Raw genomic sequence first — 25095 nt, 5'->3', positions numbered from 1 at the left:
CAGGCACACACATTCGCACATTCGCACATATCCTGCACGTTGACCTTTTTGAAATCCGGCAACACCGTCATTGGAGCGTGTAATTTGTGACATTTTGTTTTGCTCAGCTACGTTTTAACAAATAAGCTTCACGCGATTATGCAAATTTCTAAATGCTGTTCACTCGCTCTTAACTACAATGCAGCATTGAGCTCTGGCTCCGGTTCTGGCTCTGATTCTGGCCCAGTTTCGGGGCGAGCCCCACGAAAGGTCACCTATCCCTAGCTCTTCCTTTTTGTCGCTGCCGTCTGGCAACACAAAGCATTGTATGAATAAATTAGATTTCACTTATTGTATGAGTGGCATGCAATAAGAACTTTAAGTGAACTTTGAGCTAATGGCATAAAGCGCCAAAGGGAGAGATTTAAGATTTAAATGTTTCACATTTTCCTAAAACCAGATCTGGCTTATGCAGATGAGTACGAAATAGTTGCCTTTGATTGAGATTGATGAAATAATATGCTAAAATATATGCATACCAAATTTCAATAGCGCAACTTGATAATTGTGGTTGATATTCGTCAGATTTAAAATTTATTTAAAAGAAGTGTAAAGGAAGCTACGCAAAGGATATGTCAGCTAGAGCTTGTCTAGTTGCTGGGTTCCTTGGGCTAGTATGTTATCTCGAATTCTCTGTCTTTTTCTGAATCTCTCTCTCTGATTGATTCTATTTGTACAGATTTCGAGCGCGTTTTTGTTTTCATAGTTCTTAAATAAGCTAGTAGAGAATATTATTCACTATCTTAAATGCACCTTTAAGAGGATAAGTGGGACAAACAAATTTGATAACTAAAGCTTTTCTAGTTGCTGAGCTCCTTGGGTAAACATGGCGAATTGCTGGAAATTCAACTGCAATGTTAACTTGACAGATATTTCTTGACACTTTGAATGTTTGCCTGTACTGTAACCAGCATATGCGCATTTATAAAGCTCGATTTGCTTTAAAAACAAACTTCTAAAGTAAATTGTTTGTTTTAATAATGCCAGTCTGTCATTTAAGCGTAAGCTCTTGTGAACCGCAAACGTGCCTGCATCATATAAGTCGACCAGGGCCATGTATGTGTATTATGTGCATTTGATATATTTCTTAATAAAAATATCACGCAAGTCCAAACAATGCCACATGGACCCAGCTGCTGCGGGCGTGGCAGAAGGCGGGCGACTCATGTGTCAACGGCTGAAATGAGAAATGATCAAAGTGAGTGTTTGGCTGGAAAAGTGCAGATGCTGCAACAAACAGCAGCTGTTGCCCACACAGAGAGTGTGTACGTGTGGTTGAGGGTGTTTTTGCGTGTGTGGGGATACATGCAGTTGTCCTAGGGTGCCAACTGGGACATCATCAGTTGCTACTTGTAATATACAGCAGATTCAAGCAGCTGTGTGCCATGTCCACTCAGTTAATGCGCTGCAAAACTGCAACTGCAGCAGGGCAGAAGCTCATCTGCTGCAGAAAAAGTAATCAGCAAGTCAACTGGGAGTAAATATGTGTGTATGCGTGCGCTTTGCCAAGTAATTAGTTGCTTGTGCATTGATTTTAACGCGACGGCGCCTGCTGCCGCCGTCTAATTCGGCTTGACAAATTGTTAATACGTCAAAGCGCTGACAACAACTATAGCAACAGCAGCAACAAAAACAACAAGAATAACAGAAACAACAACAGGCAGTTGAAATAATAAAGAATAAAGCTATATAGCGATTGATGACAAAGTTGTCGCCGTCGGCTGAAGCCAAGAGAATTTATGGTAATAAAAGCCGTAGACATGGCTTTGTCTGTAAGCAGGCGCGATTGTGTGCGCGTGTGTGTGTGTGTGAGTGTTCTTGTCTAAAATACTCCTTGATTAAGAGCAGGCGTGTGTGAGTGTGGTGTATATGTGTGTGCAGACACAGCTCATTGGCATAAGGCGCCAGGGCACGCCTCGTCAGCATTCAGAGAAATCATAAAATACGTATACGCCGCGTATGCCAGGCGCATAAATCATTTTAACACCAAAGCGAGAGCCCGCACAATTGCCATCACATTTGGCACTGGGCACCTGCTCGTGTATTTACATACAAATTGCCACTCAGCCCCTCCACGCCCATCACACCCCCTACTTTCTACACACGCACTCAGTGCTCCTCTTATATAGCCGCAAAACATTCGCGACTGTTTATAACACTCGAAGCAATTACTTAAACGCAAATGATGCGAGCACTTGCCTCGCGACTTTTTGAATGGTGTCGTCAGTTTATTTAGAAGGTATATATAGCCGCACTCATATACTTGTGTGTATGTGTGCATGCCTGTATGCCTGAGTGTGCTCGTGTGTGTGTATTTAAACACTTTTTATCTTTTTGGTTCAGCGTACTAAAATGGGATATTAAGATATTAAGTTGCTCGCTTAAATAAATAAGAAAGAGTCGGTGGCAAGCCTTAAGAAATGCTTATTTACACATTTAAGTAGGTTTTTAGTTGGGGACAGAAGTCGAATAAAAAGTAGAGTATAAGTGATTAATATTAAAACAGTTTTTTTTAATAAAAATAATAAAAAATGATTTTAGAATAAAAATAAATATATTTTTTAAAAAATATATTAATAGAAAATATTTTTTTATTTTAAGTTTCTGATTGAATAACAGTTGAATAGAATAATAATAATACTTTAGAGAACTATATGATTATTTGAAAATAAAATAAAATTAATAAATACCTAACTTTCTTTAAAATAAAATATTCCTCTAATATCCTGAATAAAATATTTGTATAATTATTATTTAATTTAAATCAATTAAAATACCTTTTCAAGTACTTTGACGTATATTAAGATATATTTATCAAATATATTCACTGCATAATTTCAAAGCCCTTTTTACTTCAGTTAACAGACAGTCGAAATGAAAATGAAGCATTTGCGTGCTCATGATATTAATTTCAATGCCAAATGGCAATAGGAATTGATGTAAACGGTACACAATGTTCACAAATTTACAAGCCATCTGAGCAGCATTGATGTCTTTTGCATCTGGTATTTGTCGGGTAAAGAAGAAGCACAAAATAATAGAATTGGTCAAAATAAAGAACGCGATAAAATCAAGCGGGCGGCTAGCTGGCAACACAGAGGGTCATTAATTAAAATGCAGATGCTACAATTCGCAATTATTTTTACTAGTAAGACATTGAAATGGCTTTTTTGCGGTTAATCATTGAATGTCTTTACTGTAGCACAGTAGACTAATAAATGCTTAATTATGGGGCAGAGCTGTCATTAAACCCAATTCAATTGAGAAAGTGGTCTCAGTTTTGAGCCGCAGCTAGCCTACGATATTTTTCGCCTGCTCTTGTGCATAATTATTTTAATAAGGTCGACCTATTTCGGTTCTGCCAGGTTTCTGCTCTGCCTTGCACATTTTTTATACTTTTTTGACACCACTTTTTTTTTGTGTCGCTGCAAATTTTAATATTTTTTGCATATCTGTTTTTTTGATAGAGCAATTTGTGCAGTTCCATGGCAAAATTTAATTTGTTTTTTGCACTTCCTAGAGGCGTTTGTGTGTCATGCATTTTTACACCTTAATTTGCAGCTAATTTGCATTTATATATGAGTATTCGCGCGTGTTGCGCAATTTCAGTTGCATTTGCGTTGTCTTCGTCTTTATTTTGCCTTTGCTCGCTCTCTTTATAACTTATTTTCTGCCATGTGGAAATTGTTTAACTGGCGGCTATACGAATTCAGCGAATGCAAATGTAAATTTTCTTTTAAATTGCCGTAAATATACCAACTTTTATCTGAGAAATAGTGAAGATATAATTTTGTATTTGCTCGATAAGTTTACCAGCTATTTTATTTTTTTCATATTTTCCAATCGATAAAATACCAGGCATAGTTTAGACATTTGACTAATTTATTAATGTTTATCCGAATTGAACAACAATATTGAATTATATTACAAATAATTTCTGTAATACACTCTACATAGAATTGAAATACTCACTTGACAGATTATGTACAATCAAATATAAGTAATAACTTAATTAATTGCATACAATTTCGAACGGAACGGAATTATTTAATTAGGCTACATTAAAACATTAATCTTAAGTCGTTAACCTAGAACTGAACCGCATCGAATTGTGTTTTTACTCTTTTTGTACTTGACGATTTTTTGAAAAATGCTTATTTTAATGAAAATTGGTTCGAAAAGATGGCGTACTTTCTGGCGTTTCATTTAAGACTAGCTAATACCATACACAAACACGTGGGTGGGTCCAAAAAAAATGGTTTCCTTTTGATCGCAGGACGGCAAACGGCAAGCTACTGTCGATAATACGTAATGCAAACCCCAAATTTAAGTACAGTCAGAAGCCTCGCCTTAGAGACACCCATTGCCCCAGCAGCCGCACCAGGGTATCTTGCCGCCCGTATGGGAGCTTATAGAGATCTTGCGCCGATTAGAACGCATGCTGAAGCTGGTCGAGGATTCGCGCGAGGATCCAAAACTATTCGAATTGCGATCGGATTGGGAGGTGACCGTCTCATGGTTGCTGTCCTGATGGGAATGGTGGCTATGATGCGGATTGCTGTTGATCAGGCTGCTGTGCTGATGGTGGTGCGTGTGGTGATGATGATGACCACCAGCACCACCGCTCGAGTTGCTGATGCGATGCACACTGTGCACGGTGCCCTCCGAGTGGCGTCGCGAGCATTTTGTGCGGCTGACTGTGGCCGTCATGGGCGCCGGATCGCTGTTCTCCTTCCTGTGATGATGATGGTGTGTGGTGCTGGGCGGCGCTGAGGCTGTGCCCGTCACCTCACCATGCCCAGCTGTCATTGTGTTGCTGTTGGTGCGCCGCCGCGAGGAATGTGGAGAACTGGGCGTACTGTGGCTGATCTGCCTAAAGGCCTTAATGCTGGGATGGATGAGTACGCTGGCCGCGGCGCTGGTCAGGTCACCACAGCTGGCTGTTGCTGTAGGCGCAGTGGGTGCAACATCATTTACTACGGGCTGCTCATCGCCACACACAATGGAGACGCGGCGCGCTTTGCGCTTGGCCGCCTCCTCATCATCCTCCTCCTGGCTCAAAGAAACGAAAAAAATGGTGTAGCATCAAAGGGCAGAGAATAAAAGCTGAACCCACCTCGTTGGCTGCCGCAGAATCAGCTGTGCACTCCACATCCAGGGAACGCGTCAGCTGCGTTGGCGTCGACCGAAAGATGGCTCTTTTGGCTGCCGCCGTGGCCAGCGATTTGTACAGATGGCTTTTGTTCGGCGAAAGTCCAGCCGGCGGCTCTGGTGGCGGCTCTGTGGGAACGGCCGGACGTCGCGCTGGTGGCAGCGGCGGCGGCGGTTTGGCAGGCAGACTAGGCTTAACGCCTACAGGCGGCTTCTGGCCAGATGGGGACTGCTTCACGGCGACAGCCTGATTATTGAGCTGCTCGAAGCCCAGATAGCTGCACTTTTCCGGAAATGGCGCCATCGGATCCGGCATATGCGGCGCCGGACTGTCCGTGTGCTCGCGCTCCAGCGACCGAGTGCGACTCGATAGCTTGTGGCTGCTGCTCGAGTCGGATGCGTTGCTGGCAGCCACAGTAGATGTTGCTGCGTTCGAAATGGTCGGATTTGTGCCGTCGTATTGCAAATAGAGATTCATCTCGGAGCGATACGGTTTACTTTTGTCCTTGTCGTTTTTGCCATTTATAAGATTATCCCGCGATTTACTTTTCTCCAGCTGTATGGCCAGAATGTCGCCCGAAATTGTCTGTATATCGTTTAGCAATGACTCCAAGTTCACTGAATCCGTCTGGGGAAAAATTATAATTATATAAATTAATTAGCGAACTTTCAATATATTTGTTGAACAACACTAGAGCGCATTGGGTAAGCAATTTGTGGCGGGAATTATGATTTAATAATAAATAATTTTTGTTGTTTTTTAAGCAGTCCGATCAGCTGCAATAGATGACATCAAAAACTCTAATAAATGTGGGCTGAAAACATTCAAGGCTTTCAATAAGAACGATGGACTATTATATCCTTATATGCATAAAAGAGAATACGACAAATTAAATCAAACTTAATTTACGAGTAATATATAATATTCAATAACATTTATGAGGGTAAATAATACGGCTCTAAAATTTATTTATAAAAAGCTTTTATATATATTTATCTATAAAGACATTCAACATACAAATAAAATGAGGGTTTTTCAAATCAAATAGTCTTCAGTCGCGTAGATTAAATGAAGTGATCAAGTTATATAGAGTTACAGATTTCATGAAAAAAATTAGAAAACCTTAAAAAAGGGAATAAACCATATATATGTTTTCAACTCGAAACGAAAAACGATTGTGAAGTTCTAGATGCAAATTATGGGGAATATCTGTTGCTTAAATATTGTAGACACACACCGAAAATAAGCATAGGATAACATGATTTAAGAGAATTTTCCTTTATATCAGGACTATTCCACATCAATTACTGGAGTACACACATATTTGAATATTTCTAGAATTTTCATTAACTACAATGCAAATCATTGACTTATAGAAATGAAACTCTACAAACGATGAAACGAGGCGAGCATTACAAGCCGATGTCTGGTGGATGATCCCCGGCAGAATGCCCTCTCACCTGACTGCCAATATCCACGATGCTCGCTGTGGAGACCACCGCGGGAATTGTTTTGCAGCTGGCTGCACAAGCGGTAAGCTTTGCGGGCTGACGCAGCGGCGATGCGGTTGTCTTTGTGGTGTTTGTGGTGGCGGTCATCACTGGCTTGGTCAGGGCCGATATGCAGCTGCTGTGGCAGTCTTTTTGTGCGGTTGCGTAGACTGGCTCCACGGAGCGAATCAGGGTCAGTGGAGTTGGCGGTGCTGACGCTAATGCTGCTTGGGCAGCGGCAGCCGAAGCAGCAGCGGCTAGCGCAGCGGTATAAATGTCAACCACGCTGCCGCCGCAGGCGTTCGCCTCAGGACCGCCAACGCCCAAGCCGACGGCAGCGGCCACATTGACCACTGCCCGATGCAGCGAACAGTGCTGCGGTGCGGGCTCCCCCGGGAGGGGGAGCGGTGGCTGGAGCTGCTGGCAATGGCGCTGGCGTTGCTGATGGGCGTGCGCCTGGCAGGGCTGGCTGTGGTGCAGCTGGCAATGGGAGCGCGTGCGATGACGCGGACTTACTTGTGGTGAGAGCCGGGGGCCGGGCCGCTTGTACGGTGAGGCAAGCGCATTATTGACAAATATATCCGGGGGCTCACGCAACGGCGTTGCCGGCTCCATCGGCGGCGGCGGCGAGCCCGGCGGTAGTGCATCCTGTCCCCGATTGGCAAGCTCTGTGTTGAGCTTGAGGCGCGGCTTTATGGGCGCAAAGAAGTGCTTCGGGCTATTGAGCGCTTGCTGCGTGCCGTTTGTGGTTATGGCAACGGTCTCGATGATGCCGCCGCCGCCAGCTCCATTTGTGGTTGGCACATTCAGCGCTATCTTGGGCATGGTTTGCAGCGTGCTTGTGGGCACAAAGGTGGTTAGCGGCGGCGGCGGCGGTGGCGGTGAGCGTGACGGTGACGATGTATTCGAGTATTTGCGCTGCGAGAACGGCGACTGCAAATTGTAATCCCAGCCATTGGTATGCTTCATCGTATTTCCGGTGGTCGTGCTGGAGCTGGTGCCCAGCTCGGGCGTAGGCGTTAGCACTGCAAATAGACAAAAAATGTTTGTATATATACATATCAGTCTAACATTCGGGCACACAATGTTAACCGTCTCACCCGTATTGGCGCCCATGTGCTGGGACAGTATGTTCTCAAAGTAGGAGAGCGGAGGCACCATGGCCTGCAAATCGTTAAGCTGATTAGCCACCTGTTCTACGGGCGTTAGTGGGGTTAGTGGACCCACCAGGCTGGGCAGGGTGCTCTGCGAGCTATTGAGATCGGGCGTACAAATCATGAGATGATGCTCCGGCGTCTGCTGCGCCAGCTGCATTTCCGGATTGCTGAGTGTCTCCTCGGAAACCACAGACAGATGGTCAAAGTGCATGGCCTGGTTTTCCGGCTTGGTTGTCGAAGTGCTATCATTAGCCGCTTTGACGGTCGCCTCCTCGGGCGGCATCGACTGCTTGATAGACACACAGGAACCACGCTCCTGGCAGCACTCGTCGCTGCAGTGGCCATCGTCCTCGCAGCGACACGTATCACATGAGTCAGAGTCCTGTGCTTGAGGAGGTGGGAACTTAAGTACATACAGGGTATCTGCTGACTGGGCTTCAACTCACATCACTGTTTCCATCACAACCTGCGCTGCCTCTGCTGCCGCTGCAGCGTCGCCCGCTGCTACCGCTGCCGCGACATCCGCCGTACTCGTGCTCACTTAGCTTCGCCTTAAAGCGCTTGTTTAACCGATCGCATTCGTCGCGCAGAGTCCAGATCTCGCGACGCAGCTGCTCATTTTCACGGCGCAAACGTTTGATATCCGATTGACCTGCAAATCGATGGGTTATCAAATTAATCGATTTATTTAACTAATGCAACGATTACGAATTAGAGATGGACGTGTACCTAATTTCAGGATAGAACCCGGCACAATTAATTTTTGCAAAAGCCCACCTCGATTCGGCACATATCCCGCGCTCAAATTTATTTTCAAGGATCTATATGAAAAATCATTTGAGACGTGTTTCACATTTTTCGCAGAATCAAAGCATCATCGGTAGAAATGCGATTCTAACATTTTTTTGGTGCAGTCTCAAGTAATGTCCGATTCACCTCAAACTTATTTTCAGAGCTCTACAAAAGAACTTAATAAATTAGTATTATAGCGATTTGGAAAATTCTACCCACAACAGTGTTTTTTTTTAGCGAAAAACGTTTGTATGATACTTTTTTGTTTACCATCCGATCGGACTCAAACACAATAGAAAGTTCTTTGTTTAAATTAATTCGAGGGGTATTTCACATGTGTTTCACATTTTTCGCAAAATCTAAAGTCCTTCGGTGGAAATGCGATTCAAAGAGTTTTTGGTTGCAGTTTTAAGTGGCAGGCGATTTGCTTCAAAACTATTTTCAGAGGTCTATATAAGAACTTGAATACGCGTTTCAGCGATTTGGGAAAATCTATCCCTTCATGGTGGAAATGGGTGTCGAAGATTTGCTTCGAAATTATTTTCAAAGCTCTTTCTTAATGAATACGTGTTTTATCGATTTGGGTATCAGTGGAAATTGGAAGAAAACGTTTGTATGAAAGCTGTTAATTTACCGCCCGATCAGTTTTTAAAATCATTATCATAGCTTTTTGAGGACATTTATTTTTTATGTGCCACGGGCAAGGCTATACCCGTAAGTATATATATATATATATATATATATATATATATATATATATATATATATATATATATATATATATATATATATATATATATATATATAAGTATATATATGCATATGTATACTTACGGGTATACGTATTTTCATATATATGTGCATTTCTTTTAATGCTCCTCAGGAATTACGAATACTACGAATCTTCATTAACTTTTCCGTCTCCTATAATTGATAATAATCGCTTACACATATATTGAATACTACTTAACATAAAATGTTTCGAATGCAGCAATATAACGGAATTTTTTCTTGGGCTTATCTTTTGTTATTTTTTCGCTTATGTCTTAATCTTTGCTTTTTACACTCTGTGCACAAATCCAGGGTAATCACAGCAGTTGGTCAACTGTAATCGCTATGTTTACATTCGTTTATCTCATGTTGGACAAATAACAAATATATGCATATATATAGATTCATATATATATATTATATATAAATATATATAGTATATATATATATATATAAATATATGAATAGATCTTGTTGTCTATCTATATGTACATCTATTTTTTTTAGTTTGGCGTTTTGCGGATCTTTTTTCTGGGTTTCTAATGTCTTTTTAATTGGACTTTTGATATTTTTACCTATTGATTATTTCGTTTCCTGGTATATACTCTAAGTATATTAAACAGGGGTTATGGGGCTTACATTTAAATTAATATTTACCTCGCTCGACTTCCGCATTTATGTTGATTGTGCGCAACCTGAGCTCTTCATTTTCGTATATCATGCCACGTGATGACTTTCTATCCAATCTGTAAAAATATAAAAATAATAAGAAATATTTGCCATAAGTAAAAAATAATATATTTTGTATATATATACATATATTAATTTTAATTGTTAATTATTGCCTTTCTTCTGTTAGGGGTTGCCATTGTGAACGTCGACCGATCAGCATTATGCATATATACAATTTGGTATCAGGTCTATGCTATATGATAAAGATATCTTATCACTCTCTATGCAAGATATGAGTTGGCAGATGATGCCTCAACGACTGCTGTAGGTCAACTGAATAGGGTAGATTCAGTTTCGCTATGCGTTTTGCCTAATTATTAGGCATTCCGCTGGCTCTGTATTAGTGGCCTTTCAACACTCGCCGTGCATAAATAAATAATCTAAAGGCGTCGTAGACAAATAAATATATACCGGTGATATATATATTTTTTTAGCTTGGAACGCGCCGCATATACGACCCAACATTTAAAGAAAATCAAGCAATAAACTGGAGGTGTTGGGCTTCATCTAGAGAAAAACGCAAACAAACTATAAATTACAAAGATTTCAAAAGCATAAATACGTTTACTGTAGCAAACGCATATATTTCTGTATATATAACAGAAAACACCCAGAAAACGAAGAGTGTACTCTAATTCGCTACGACTATCATTTCCGTTTCGTTTGTCGAATCATTATTGCTCCAATCAAATTAAATCAATTAAAGGCTATGTACAAATCCCAAATAATCCATTAAAAGCCTCTTCAAATTTTCCATAACTTACGCTATTTTATGTATTTCAAAGAAGATACGCGCGTGAATTTATTTTTGACACTGTTGTCTGAACACTTTTGAAAAACTGCCGACCTGTTGGACCAAATGCCGCCGAACTAAGCATGCTAATACCCTGTAGGGGAGCTGACAATGGGGCATATGAAGCACTATACGCAAACTAGAGCAATACTTTATATGTCGGGAGGTTTACGGCTTATTATGTGTCTGACTGGAAGATAAGCTCTGTACGTGGTCTTATTTTTTACTTTAATCATATATTGTGCGACAAAAGATGAAGCAATGAATTAATATGTCACTATTTAGGTACTTAAAAGGTATATTATAGTCTATTTTTATAGTTTTTATTATTTAGTCGTTTCGGAAACTCGACAGTTTTTGGCAAGTTTATCAAAACAACAATTTTGAAATAAATATGAAAATAAGAAGAATGAAACACCCTAGAAAAATATGCTTTAAAGTTGTGTTATTTAAAAATACAACTCTTACTTTTGAGAAAGATATGATATATAATTAATAATTATTGAATTGTAAGGATTAAATATTTAATGATGTCAAAATAAATTAAAGTTCCTATTAGAGCAGGTTATTTAGAGATTTGCAATTTTCATAATCAGATTATTTTAAAATACATATATTAAATAATAAATACTTCTAATAAAACTTCAAAATGTGGCTAACCTTATAAATATGCTATTTCGACCGAGTCTAAAGCTAACAGCTCTAGTAAAACGTAAATTGGAACTGATTCCTATCACAAAATACAACGTTGTAGCCCTGGTTTTCGAATCTATTTTTGACTTGCGAGCAGCAGTGAGGAGGCAAATGCGTGAGCGAAACGTGTGTGAATACACAATCGAGCCGATAAATGTATGATCGATACAAGGCGCAAAGCTTGGCAGTTTTATTCATAAAATGCGATGTTGATATGCAAAATGAATGCGGGATGCGTATGAAAACAATCGTTTTCAATGTGATTGGCTCTGAAATGCGGGATAAACATTGTGTGGAACGTGTAAAATCAACTTAAACAATGTACATGACTCGATGATAAACAATAAAATTTATTTTAAGGTTTCTGTTTGGGGTGTGAAATGTTTATTTTACGATCACTAAAGTGTATGGATATTAGAAGAAATTTTAATGACTTTTAATATTAATCGATATATAGGGCACCAGTTCCAGATGTTCTGTGACCAAAAATAAGTGTAACACATGGGGGAAAACTATGCCAACTGCTGCTTACTTTGCTGACTTCTCGGAGCGCTTGCTGCTTTTGCGGCTGCGTTCATTTTGTGTACTTCGAGTACTCTTCGTGCTTTTCATTTAAATGCACAAACTATTATACAAATTTATCAAATTGTGACACAATGTAGTTGAGCTCGAAGGCGCATACCAAACACAAATACGACAGACACGTGCTTTACTTTAGACCAAATTGATTAGCCAAAATTTGTTTATAGTTGTTGAACATTGTTTTTTAAGGCACACACATTGTCTTGGAAACCGTATGAAAAATTAGATAACAAATGAAAGAAAATTCAACGCAGCTAAGGAGGAGAAAAATGTATTTCGTATTGCAATACCGCACGATTCGGCTATGAACAGAAAACTGACAGTTGGGCGAGATCAGTTTTGGCCAAAAACAAACGACTACAAAAACAGTGCAAAAGCAACAAACGAACGCCGACGACTGGCATTGAATGCCGCCAAGAGCAACAAGCTGTGCCCGTGACGGCCACTGGTTCAATTTTTAATAAAAACTAAACTAAGGAAAAAAAAAAAATCAGCAACAATATAAAAAGAAAACTGAAAAGTTTCATAAAGCAAATGCGGCGATGGGTGAATCTTAAAGGCACTGCTTATATCAACAAATCATCGTTCTCAATGAAATGCGCGCATGCTTCTCAGAGATTAAATATGAAAAGAAAAAACCAGACACAAAATCTTAAGCCAAATGCCGATTAAAACAATGCTCTCTCTCTACTTTTATAAAAATATCAACAAACAATAATAAATATGGTATTGGGCAACATCAGTAAGTTAAGCATGTCACAAAGCAAAAATAAAATATGTCACTTTTCAGATAAAAGTTTTTATTAGAAACTATTTAGTCTTGAATAATTTTTATTGTAAAATTTACGAATAAGTGTTGGCAGATGCGCAATGTTCCCTAATTTAAAGACCTACACACGGAGACTAATATAAGAATATTAAAAAGTACATTTTTTGATAGATGCTCTACTCTTAAGTATAATAATATATACATTTGTTGTATATCCCATAAAAAGTGCAATGTTGGACAACGACAATAGATCTCAAGTAGGCCCACTTTACATATAAAAGTTGTTTCATATCTAAATTAAAACTGTTGTTGGCTTTTTTAGGAAAAAAGACAAATTAGTGCGGGCAAAGGCGCAAATATTCCCTAATTTAAAGGCAAATATTCCATAATTTAAAGACCTAGACATTCACAGACTAAAACAAAACTATTAAAGATAATATATTTTAAAGCTGCTCTGTTTTTAAGTATAAAATTACCTACCCTTCTCTCCATTGGTGCTCCATTTGAAAGAAGCTTTATGTGTGAAATGGGTATCAAAGTGTTGTTAAACGACTTTGAAAGGGTATACAAAAGAGATAAAACGTCAGAGTTTGAACTTTTGACGTAGCCGAGCAGTCAGCTAGTTTTCAACGAAAAAAAGCTTTTACGATTCGCTTATGTATATATATTTATATGTATATATATACATAGTGTAAATGTAAAGACAAAGCTGCATACTTTTGAATAAGAAAATCAGCCGCAACAATGTTAAGTAGTTGATTTTAAATATATATTCATTAAATTAACATTTTTCATTCATTAATAATTATAAAAACCCAAATACCTGGGCATTTTTTGAGCAAGCCAATTTATTTAATGTGATTTGCAATTTTTGTTGCATTTGTTTTTTTTTTTTTTGCTTGTGTAACTTTTTCTCTTGTCTACATAGAAAATAAATTAAATTTAATCAAGCCTTTAATCGGATTGGGAGCACAGTTTGGTTTATTACAAGTACCAAAAACGACAACAAAAATTAATTTATTTTAACAATAAGCAGCAGATAATATAAATTACCCAGCTGCACCGCAATTTCAATTAATTTAACAGCTCAGCTACTAAGTTAAATAACATTGTAAATTGTTAAACCATTTTTTACTTGATTGTATACAGTGGCTAATTATTAGCTGGATAGCCTGTGGTCAGAATGTACAAAAATAGGTACATATCTGAAATGTGTCATTGAGCTGGCTGTGGCTAAAAGTGGGCCAAAATATAAGTATCTCGAACGTCCACACAGAGTGGGTACCTTATAAATCTTACATATAAACAGACGCATAACTGCGACTCTTTAACCCAATAATCTGTCTGTCAGTTAAGTTAAGTAATTGATTTCGGGGCTTCTTAAAACATGCTTTAGAAATATTTCACTTGTAAACACAACACGGACGGGGGCTGGCTTATTATTAATCGATATCGGTGTCTTCTCTAGCGCGTTCGATAATATAATCATTCAGAATTTAGCTAGTTCCAGAAATAGATTCGATTTTGGAAGGTCAATAACTTTTACTTTTATTTGCGCCTGGGGCTTTCTGCATTTGCATTGGCAAACAAACTATAATACATTGGAAGGCTGCCAAATTGTTTTTATTCTCTTAATTACTTTGACTACTTTTCAGCTGCCCCTCGACATATTTAGATCGGTTAATATTTAACAAATGTTAGTTCACAGGGCTCGCCATAAATAATATTTTCCCACATATATTTGTTTATGCAAATGTGTGAATTTAAATTATTTATATGCCATTAAAAAATTAGCACAGGCTATGCGAGCCAATTAATATCTGGCACAAAAAAAACGTATTTTAGTTTTATTATTATTTTTTTTTTTTGCGCAAAACTCGTGCCAATTTGTGGCTAAGTTAATCTCTTCTGTCATTCTTTTTGCCTTCTTCTATTGTTTACTTTGACATAAATTTGACGCAGACAGTTTAATCTTAACTGATAATATTTTAATATTTGTTTTAAGATGTCGTTAAAATGTTTGCTTGAGAAATTGTTGACATTTTAAATGAAATAAATGACTGACAATTAAAATTGAAACTTATTTGAATTTGCCTAATACTTATTAGAGTATAATAAATTCAGGATGGATTTGAGAAATGACAATGCTGCTGCTATTCATGAGCTCTGAAACTTGATCATTTCCAAAAATCAATTTAAAAATTCAAAAAAATTATAATAAAAAATATAATTTGTTTATACAATAATATTGAAATTTTTTCTCTTATAAAATAAAAAAAAGTTATATATATATTTTCAATATAAGAGATCTTTCATAAATTAGCTGCGCATGATCCTTAAGAAAAGCTCGTAAGCTTATGCAAAGCTTTCACTCTCTTTGTGCGTAGAGCTTTGCACTGCTTTAGAGATCATGCCGCAATCTTCCGTTTGCAATTGAAATATAGAGCTTATCTACACGTTATAGATACGCACTTATAGATAAAATATTTAAAGATCGGTTAAGTTACCTGCTATTTAGCTTATAGTGTGCATGACGTCTTCGTTCTCGGAGCATAGTCGTGCGTTAGTTTTCCGCATATGAAAGAAAAACCAGCAAACCAAAAAAAGGGCAAAAAGACACATAAAGTAAAAACGAAGGGAAAAACGAAAGAAAAAATAACAACAATAACACAAATCGTAGACAAAATAACAAAAACAAAAAATTAAAGAAGAATACAAATGTTTCAGCAAATTATTTTTCCTGTTGTAAACGTCTAAATGTTAGAAATGTGATTTTGGGTTTTGTGATTTTTTGTGTTTTATTCGTTTTTCCTTTAATAAGAAAATTTACTTTTACTTTGTTTATAAATACTCGAGAGCGTGTTTATTTAGATGGGGCCAAAGTATGTAAGCGCATGTTGAAAATATATTCTGACACAAACAATACAAATAGAGCGTACCAAATGAGTTATTTACCGAGAGATATGCCAATTTTTACAGATAATTCTCTTGAGTTGTGCGCTTGAAGGTAACCAAAAAGTTTCAAGACGACGCACACAAATAAAATAATATGTGGCTTATTATTGACTAGCTTAATATCTTGATGTTCATTGACATTCGCTAGGAACTGTCTGTCTCATACACAATGCATATATATTTGTATAAAAGTGTATTCATATGTAAATATGTTTTTCTGCCGAACTACACACATCTGAAAGCGGCTGCGACAGACGACGCACAAAGGCATATTTCGAACTGAGGAGCCCCAACAACAGTAAAACAACAAGGAAGGGGCCTGACAGCAGCACGCAAGGGTTTCCTCCAGGGTAGGGTGAGGTGTTGTAAGGAATTTTATTCAAAGGGTCGAAGAAGCATTATCTGGCAAGGCAATTGATTTATCGATCAAGTTGTCAAGTGCTCATTGTCATTATTCAATCAGTATTTACATGTGTTACAATCGAGACAAGAGCCTCGAGCATGAATCCTTGACAGGCCCCAAACGATTGCAACAGCACATGTGCACTAATGGAATTTTTTTCGAAAGTGTATTTATTGTATACTTGCATTCAAAAGATGACTTTCATTAATTATTCAAAGTAAAGCAGTAAAAATATTCTTGTCATGTGTACTAAGAACTTTAGCTTGATTGTATTGTACGCTTAGTAAGTTTATGTACACAATTGCAAAACAGTTTTATTTCTATTTTTTCTTAAGGCTTTGTTCAATTGAGCTCAAATTCTTTCTGCTCACTTTTAGGCTATTTTTAAAAATAGCTAACTAAATCAGATATAATATATTTTAAATGATCTTTTTTTATGGAAAACAAATTCTATACCATTTGTATAAAATTCAATGAAAATATATAATTTACTTCCGTAGTGAAATTGGTTAGTCAATTACTTGGGATTGAAATCTGTTTATTTATAAACTTACTCAGTATCGTAATAGGAACTCATAAATATAAACACGCGTCCTATTAATTAAATGCTACTTTCGTGGGAAGAGCAATTAGCGGACCGTAGATGCAAAGTGTTCGATTTAATTGATGAAGAATCGGGCTTATTATTTGGGCACTTGTACATGCTATGCATGCTTAAAATAAGTGGATCATAAATGGAATTTTATAATTAAATGTATCCACGGCACAGAAAGAAATGAGAAAGTGTGTATCTGCGAAAGACGGCGAACGTTCGAATGCGAATGCGTTGACAAAGATACAAATGTAAATGCAGATAAAGATGCAGATACAGATACAGAGAATGAGTGAGAGTGAAACTGAGATTGAGGGGCGGGCGGTCACACGTTGGAACGCGCACGAAACGAGTCAACGGATACGTTGTGGCCTGGCAGGCACGCGACTGCTAACTGCAACCGCTGCGTCTGGGGCAACCACTTGGCCGCATGCCGCACGGCAACAAATTTCGTTGTTATTTGTGTTCTCGTGTTAAATAATTGCGTATACATTTTATTTGTTGTTGTTAGGCCCAAACACACACGCTGATATGCCTATGAAATGGGGCGGGAGGGTTGTGGCTGGGCTGAGAAGCAGTGAGCGTGGCAGCCGTTGCATATGGCATGCCAATTCAGTGACGGACTATGCGTGCGTCTCTTAGTCAAAATTTACAGCGATACGTTGCACGCGCTACAAATTGAGAACAAGCCAGAAAAGCACAAAAAACAAAAACCGGCAGCAACAGTTATCGAAGTTCAAATACCCTTCCCATAGTGATATTAAATTTACATACACGCGAAAAACGGTTGGATTGAACCTGCTGACCCTCTCCCTATATTAATATGATATCCATTATAACACAAAACATAAATGTATATATTAATAAATATATATACCTATATACTTGAATATAGCCTTAAAATCGGAATTTCAGTTAAATTAAAAGATTTCTGTTAAAGTCAAACATTTGGGCCTTATCTAAAGAGTATTTGTAAAAATACATTAATACAATTTTCAAATATAAAAAAAATGTTTGAAAGTGTTATGTGGAATATTTTTTCACTTATGCTTGGAACTAAATGCTACTCGAGTTCGTATTAAGTAAATTTATAAAATATGAAGGTAATTTGTAAAAGAACTTCATTTTCCAAAGATTGTTTCCCTGGCAGTTATTTGAAGCCAGATGGCTTTTATCTACATAATGCCTGCAAATTGACAAAATCAAGAATAAATGTACTTCATTTGCTCGACATTATTTTCTGCAATATGTATCTAACAAACTCTTTTGGTTTAGGTATAGGGTATCAAAAGCGCAACTTTTTGTGTTCGTGGCCAAACCCAAATGCACAGCTAAAATCCAAGCAAATAAGCTTTCAAAAATCTAGTTTGTTCTCTTTTTTTTTTGTGATTTTTCATGTTGGCCTGCGGCCTGCTGCATTTGGCTTTTGTAGCACAGATTCTGTATTTCGTCTGGCACATCATATTTTGCGTCCGCTTTTTATGCAAAATCTAAAATCGCAGCCACTCACGAATTCCCATAAAGATCAGTCAAGGGGCTGGCATTAGTATAGAACTTTTGATGTGTCCACCGCTTTGAGAGTTTTTAATAGACAACATATGACTTTTATGGAGAAGTGAGTTAAAGGGCTGAGAATGAAACGAGCGGACGGTCTGACTGTGTCCCTAGAATTTGTATCTTTAAGGGAACATTATTATTAATTTTATAGTTTTTCTACGACTTCGACCTGCATGCAGGCACACTGTATTACAGTTAAACATAAATAAACAAGTTTATGATCAAAGTTTTTTGAATGGATTTAAACTTTCTAAATGATAATTTACGGCCTCCTGCCTGGAGGAAATTTATATAAATTATAATTCTTAAGAAATTTATAAAAATGTGCACTTTTTACGATAGCGAATGCCCTTACTTTAGCTTTAATTCCATAAAATTGTCTTTTGACTTTTGTAAGTGAGAACATTTTGAATTTGACAAGACCTCCAAACTGATTCTGCTTTTAAATTTGATTCTAATTTTTTTTTTGTCTTACTCTTCTTTTTTGGAAAATATGAAAATGTGGAATATTTGGAAGTATTTTTTCATAGCTTGTGAGCTTAAAGACTGGTAGAAAATCTATAAAAGCGATTCTGACTGAGTCGATTATTCTGTCCTGAATCATTCTACTAAAAAGAAGAACTAATAATTGGACTTGTCGAACTCCCCACTTACCTGGTTTAGCTATTACGTAGACCTTTAACTGAATTTAATACAGAAAACCAGTTTGGTCATGATGTGCCCTGCTTAGTTTCTTTAAAGCAAAATTGTATTTAAAACAAATATGTATTTGTTTTTGTGATGATTGCAAGCTATTCGCCAGTTAATTTCGAATAAACGATGGCATACTTCAGGTTGTTGCAATAGTTTGCTCAAATATACAAATTAAATCAAATGTTAAGCTTGTTAATAGATTTTGAATATATGTTTTTAATGTGAAGCTCAATTTGTTAAGGAATTTTAAATCTTTGCATAAATTCTTTAAATATTTTTTCAAATAGCTGCTTATTGGCGCAACGCATTTATTAATTTTAAATGTGTCAAAATCTCAACTAAATTAAACTCTTACCAAACAAATGGTATGTTTATATTTTGCGTCTGTCTAGTTGTGGACACATGTCTGGCCGAAAGGTGAGTGCTGAGATCAGGCCGAATCTATTTTGGAAACCCACTCACACAAATCTTTTGCCATTGGGAGCTCGTGAGTCAGCTGTAAATATTGGCCAACATTCCAGTTGGCCACCGAAATGTGCAGCAAAGAGCATTGTAAACGATAAGTTTTGAATGTTATTTGCGCCATATGCCGAGAATTTGCCTGAATGATATTTACAAGTGTGGGATAACACTTGCTTGGCCTTTGCCGTTATCCATGCCTCGGCCTGTTTTGTAAATAATTTCTCAAAATGAAAACAATGCGTCACACCATTTGGCATTGCGCTAATTGAAGCGATCCAAACAAAAGACATTAAAACGGGCAAATTTTGCTTTAGTTTGTTTACCCAAATTTGAGATACCCTTGAAATTTGAATTCACATATGCCAGATACTTAAGAGAAAGTTTTCTGTTTAAAATATTTGAACCTTTATGTTATATTTAGCATGAACCGCAACGAGTTAAGTCGACGGTCATCAGATAATCAAGAAAATATTGAACCATACCAATATGAGAATCATACAAAATAAAAAAAAAGTATGCTTTGTATATAAACGAAAATTACCCCAAAGATAATTTTGACCCCAACTCTTTGCCTTCGAGGCAATATTTATGGAAATTCGCTAGAAATGTAGCATACTTTTTCAATTTAAAATATTTAAAACTGAATTGTTTTGTTTTGGATTTTAAATAAATGAGTTTCATTTAAAACAAGAAACTGTGTGGCTTGATGCAACGCAAAAACGGATCCTATGACTTTGGCAAATCTGGTTCAGGAAACGAAAATTACCCAAAATAAAATACATTATTAATTTTGTGGCGTTCCATATAAGCCCCAAAAATTAATATACCCCGGGGTATATATGGTCGCAGCGGGACATTGTTTTGTCGAATCAAAGCGATTTTCCTCGTGGGCTTGCGATCAAGGTAGCGGAAGCGAAATCAATTTAATTATCCAAAAATTAGCGTAGCACATAAAATCATATACGAAATCGTTGTTTTTGTTGTTGAAAATCAACAGGAAAAATATTGGCCCGCATTTGTGGGGGGTTCAATGTTCCGATGACGCTTTTTATGAGCGCAAATGAAATGCAAATAATAATATTTCAAGCGTTTCCAATTTTAATTTCATTCGCTGCTAATTGTACAGACCAAATTGAAATATGTACTCATATGCGCGCGTACTATAAATATGTTTTCATTAATTGCATATACGTGGTTTATTTGCATAGCCAAAAAAAAAAAAATGTATACAACATGATTAAACACATTCGCTTAAAAAATATGCCACTGACCCGGTCGTCAATTTGGGCCTAAAGCTAGAATAATGTGTTTCCCAATTAAAATGAAATTCAATAAATTTTTCTTTGATAGCAAAGACAAATTTATGCGACTGACCCAACCATTCGCCAGGCGAGGCCGGCATTTAATTAGCGGCATAATAAATTCATTGGAAAACAGTGTGGCCAAAAACAATGGAACAACAGAAAAATACATTTTTAAACGATTTCAACTACATTTTACAGCGTAACTGAAATAAATCTCATACCCATAATGCTTTTCAACAATGCCTCGGTCTGCCAACAAGTGAAGCGCTTTGGCATTAAAACGGCAACTGGCTCGAATCACAGGTGAAGGCATCATTTTGTGGCCCAAAAACATAAGGTCAAGTGCCGGAAACATCAGCACTAACATTAGCATTAGCGTTAGTTCAATATATCATATTATAAAAAATACCGTTGGGCAAATCTCAATATTTAATGACTGCTTATACGTTAAATTTTGAATTTGAAACATATATCCTAAAATATATTAATTTCGAACATTTTTCCCATTTTATTTAATAATTTTAGATATACTGATATTTTCAATCTTACACTTTGCTAAAAATAGGTTATAAGTAAATCAAAATCATCAAATTTATTAATTTTTTTCTGTTTCTTGATTTTTGAAATCTTTGATTTTTAAACTCAAAATACCCTTTTTAAAAAATTGCTGAAACCATACATATACTATAGCTTATATATATATATATATATTAACCAAATGTTTTACAAAACATAACCGGGTTTTAAGCTTGCTTTATTTTGCTTTACACATAAATAGTTTAAAAAAATATGTTTCGAAAGCAATTTTTTATTTGATTTTGCAATTTTTTGGCATATAAGCTTAAATGATTGTAAATTGTTTTAATAAACACATGGTTGCTTAATATAGTCTGTTGTTTAGCGGTAAACAATTCAAAGAATTGTGTTGGCCGCTCTGCCTCTCAGCATTAAATAACTGACTGTGTTGGCAACTCTGATGTGATGCTATAATTAACTCTCTATGTTGGCAACTGTGATGTTTAGAGTAAATAGCTCTGCTCTTAACGGTAAGTAACTCAAATAATTGTGTTGGCAACTCTGCTGTAAAGCGGTAAATAACTCTCTGTATTGGCAACTCTGCTGATAAGCGGTAAATAGTTCAAATAATTGTGTTGGCAACTCTGTTGCTTGTGCGTTTTTGACCATAGTCAGTTTGCGCTTACCGACTTGGAAAGGAATTTCGTTAAGCTAAGCTAAATAAACACGCTCGAGTAACTTACGTTGCATATGTGTATGTATGGGTGTGTGTATGTGTGTGTGTGTGTTAAACTATGTTGCAACCTACTTGATTTTGCTGGCGATGAGCTTTGCGTTGATTTCCGCTGATTGTTGTCGCTGTTGTCGCCGTTGCTGCCGCTGGCGCGTCCGCTAATTAAATTGTCATCCAAAGAAATGCCGTCGAGCCAATGCATGACATTATTTCAATTAGTTAGACGCACACACACACACACACACACATACACACACTTAATGAGAGAGAGATAGAGAGAGAGAGAGAGACAGAGAGTAAGAATGAGATAGATGGGAGCTGACAGATAAATCACATTTCTTTTGTATTAAATTGATAATTCGTAAACGTTGACACACGTTTACCACAGACACATTCTTGACATTTTCCGCGACTTTTCCATTTACTTGACGCGACAAAAATGGACTCGATTTTCGTTTTACCCAGCAACAAGTCGTGTCGGATTTGCCTCTTCTTGCTTTGACTTCTGGCGTGTACTTTCTGTATTCACTTTAGCTGCGCTTTCAACACGCATACGCCCCATGCTCCCGCATAATTAGCACAATGCACTTTTCAACACTTTTTGCTGTTGTCGTTACTTATTGCTGTTGTTTTATATTTGTTTTGTTTCTATTGAGGCGCAGCGCACACGCAATTTATTACTTATTTCCAGCTGCACATTTGACGCAATTGCCGCAACTGTATCTATATATATATATATATATATATATATATATATATATGTAAACATATATATAAACATATATATATATATATATATATATATATATATATGTTATTTTGTAAAGCTAAACGGGGCAACGCGACACGATCGTTCCGATAATTCCTATCGATTTGTATACTCTATCTGCGACTTGTTGTTGGCCCGCTGGCTAACCGGCTGCTTCTGCCTCTGACTCTGACTGACACCCCGGACGCTGACCGGGCAGTGGCTGTGGCCAATGTGCCACGGCAGCGTCTGTGGCGCATTTCCAATCGCTTCGCACGTTATTGTTTCCATTGTGTTCGATATTTGTATTTTCTTGTACTTTTGTTATTCCTACACGCACACACACACACATGTACACACGCACAGTTGTCTATATGTTTTAGTTTGCCTCAATTTATTGTGCCTTTTTTATACCATTGTGGAGAGGGTTTTATAATTTTGCCATATTATATGTAACGCATAGAAGTAAACATCTTAGAGCCAATAAATTATATCTATATAAAAAACTCTTTGTCCTGATTGACTGACTGACTGATTGGTGATCAACGCACAGACCAAATCGTAAGAGTTAGGAACCTGAAATTTTCACTGTAGTTACCTTATGTAATGAAGGTGCACGTCAAGTCGGGGTTTCGGGAAATTCCACCCGCAAGTATGGAAAATTCGCGAAAAACGTTTTTTAGAAACTTTTTTGTTTACCGTTCCATCGGCTTCAAATTAAATTTCTTATTTCAAATTCATTTGAGGGGTATTGCACACTTTTCCAAAAATGTATTCATCCTTGGTGGAAATGGGGGTCAAAGATTTGGTGGATGACGTTTCGCGCTCAAATTTATTTTCAAGGATCTATATGAAAAACCATTTGAGACGTGTTTCACATTTTTGCGCAGAATCAAAGAATCCTCGGTAAAAAGGGTGATTCTAACATTTTTTTGGTGCAACTTTAAGTTTATGCTTTAAACTTATTTTCAGAGCTCTACAAAAACACTTAATAAATACGTGTTATAGCGATTTGGGAAATTCCAACCATAACAGTGGTTGATTAACGAAAAACGTTTGTATGGATGATTTTTGCTAATCATCCGATCGGCCTTAAACTAATTTTAAAAGGTTTTTGTTCAAATTCATTTGACGGGTGCATCATACTTTTCAAAAAATTTATTCCACCTTGGTGGAAATGGGAGTCAAAGATATGGTTGGACGTTTCGCGTTTTACTTCATTTCCATGCATAAAAAGTCATTTGAGACGTGTTTCACATTTATTGCATTATCTAATCTTCGGTGGAAGTGCATTTTACTTTTTTTTTGCTGAATTTTAAGCTGTGTAAGATTTGCGTCAAACTTACTTTCCAAGCTCTATATAAGAATATAATGAATACGTGTTTACCTGTATCAGTACCTGTCGAATCGAACTACTATATCAATCAGTCGGAAATAAAATATTTTGCTTGAAAAATTCTTATTTATATTGGGCTATCAGGCTTGTGTTTGTAGGGAATTTCCCTTTATTAGTTAAACTGACTTCTAACTAAAACTAAGCTAAATTGTATATATAACGGAATACCAATGTATAGTTATAAGTAGACCATCGGTTGAAAAGGAGATTTTCCTATGAAAAACTTTAAGAACGTCTTCAGAAAGCTTTGCATATACAAGTTCCAACATGCTTTTTACATACAGCTAAGATGCAATCAATACCGTAATACCATTTCCTATAGCTCCATTGTAAGAATCTATTTAAAAGTGAGCTAGGAAACACATTTCTTAAAATACCCTCATTAAATTCAGCAATCAGGAATTTTAGAATTTACCAGGCATATCTTCAAAACGTTTGCAATGTGTCTGCGAGGGTATTTTATCGTCAGCATGCCGCAGCTGTCCGTTTTATCTTGTGTTTTTTTTTGTGTTTATTTTATACACGTTCGCAATGTTTTCTAGTATTACGCTACAAACCCCTCTCTTAGGTGGCCAGTAGGCCGACAACCCGCAGACAGACAGACCCGCCTTGTTCTCTGGCCAATTTCCTTTCAGACAAGTCGGGACATAAACATACGAATTAGCATTTCGGTCTACGTATGCTTTGGACGGAACTATCGTCTAGAGCCCACATACTTTGTAATTCCGCGTACTACTTATGTGGGAATGCTGCAGGGTCTTTTTTT

The 25095-nt window shown here is 37.2% G+C and overlaps 1 protein-coding gene across 7 annotated transcripts; it reads right to left on the bottom strand.

The window, feature by feature from the left end:
• Positions 1-3929: 3929 nt before the first annotated feature.
• On the bottom strand, positions 3930-23113 carry LOC115763810 (COPII coat assembly protein SEC16). Of its 7 annotated transcripts, XM_030706561.1 has the most exons (9): positions 23067-23113; positions 22261-22441; positions 15478-15514; positions 10059-10147; positions 8285-8490; positions 7782-8220; positions 6652-7706; positions 5156-5818; positions 3930-5091 (listed from the first exon to the last, which is right to left on the bottom strand). In XM_030706561.1, exons 2-9 carry the CDS (start codon positions 22385-22387, stop codon positions 4390-4392), a joined length of 3318 nt encoding a protein of 1105 aa, XP_030562421.1. In that variant the 5' UTR covers positions 22388-22441; positions 23067-23113; the 3' UTR covers positions 3930-4389. The 7 variants fall into 7 exon arrangements, with proteins under 7 accessions (XP_030562421.1, XP_030562418.1, XP_030562419.1 ...); XM_030706558.1 differs by lacking the exons at positions 22261-22441; positions 23067-23113 and having other exon boundaries at positions 7198-7706; positions 7782-7845; positions 7909-8220; positions 15478-15558; XM_030706559.1 differs by lacking the exons at positions 15478-15514; positions 23067-23113 and having other exon boundaries at positions 7198-7706.
• Between the last annotated feature and the right edge of the window lie 1982 nt (positions 23114-25095).

The sequence above is a fragment of the Drosophila novamexicana genome, unplaced genomic scaffold (genome assembly GCF_003285875.2).
Source record: "Drosophila novamexicana strain 15010-1031.04,08,12 unplaced genomic scaffold, DnovRS2.1 tig00000770-arrow-pilon, whole genome shotgun sequence".
NCBI classification, from domain to species: domain Eukaryota; kingdom Metazoa; phylum Arthropoda; class Insecta; order Diptera; family Drosophilidae; genus Drosophila; species Drosophila novamexicana.
Note: the sequence above shows the minus strand (reverse complement) of the source record. Positions and strands in the feature narration are given on the sequence as shown.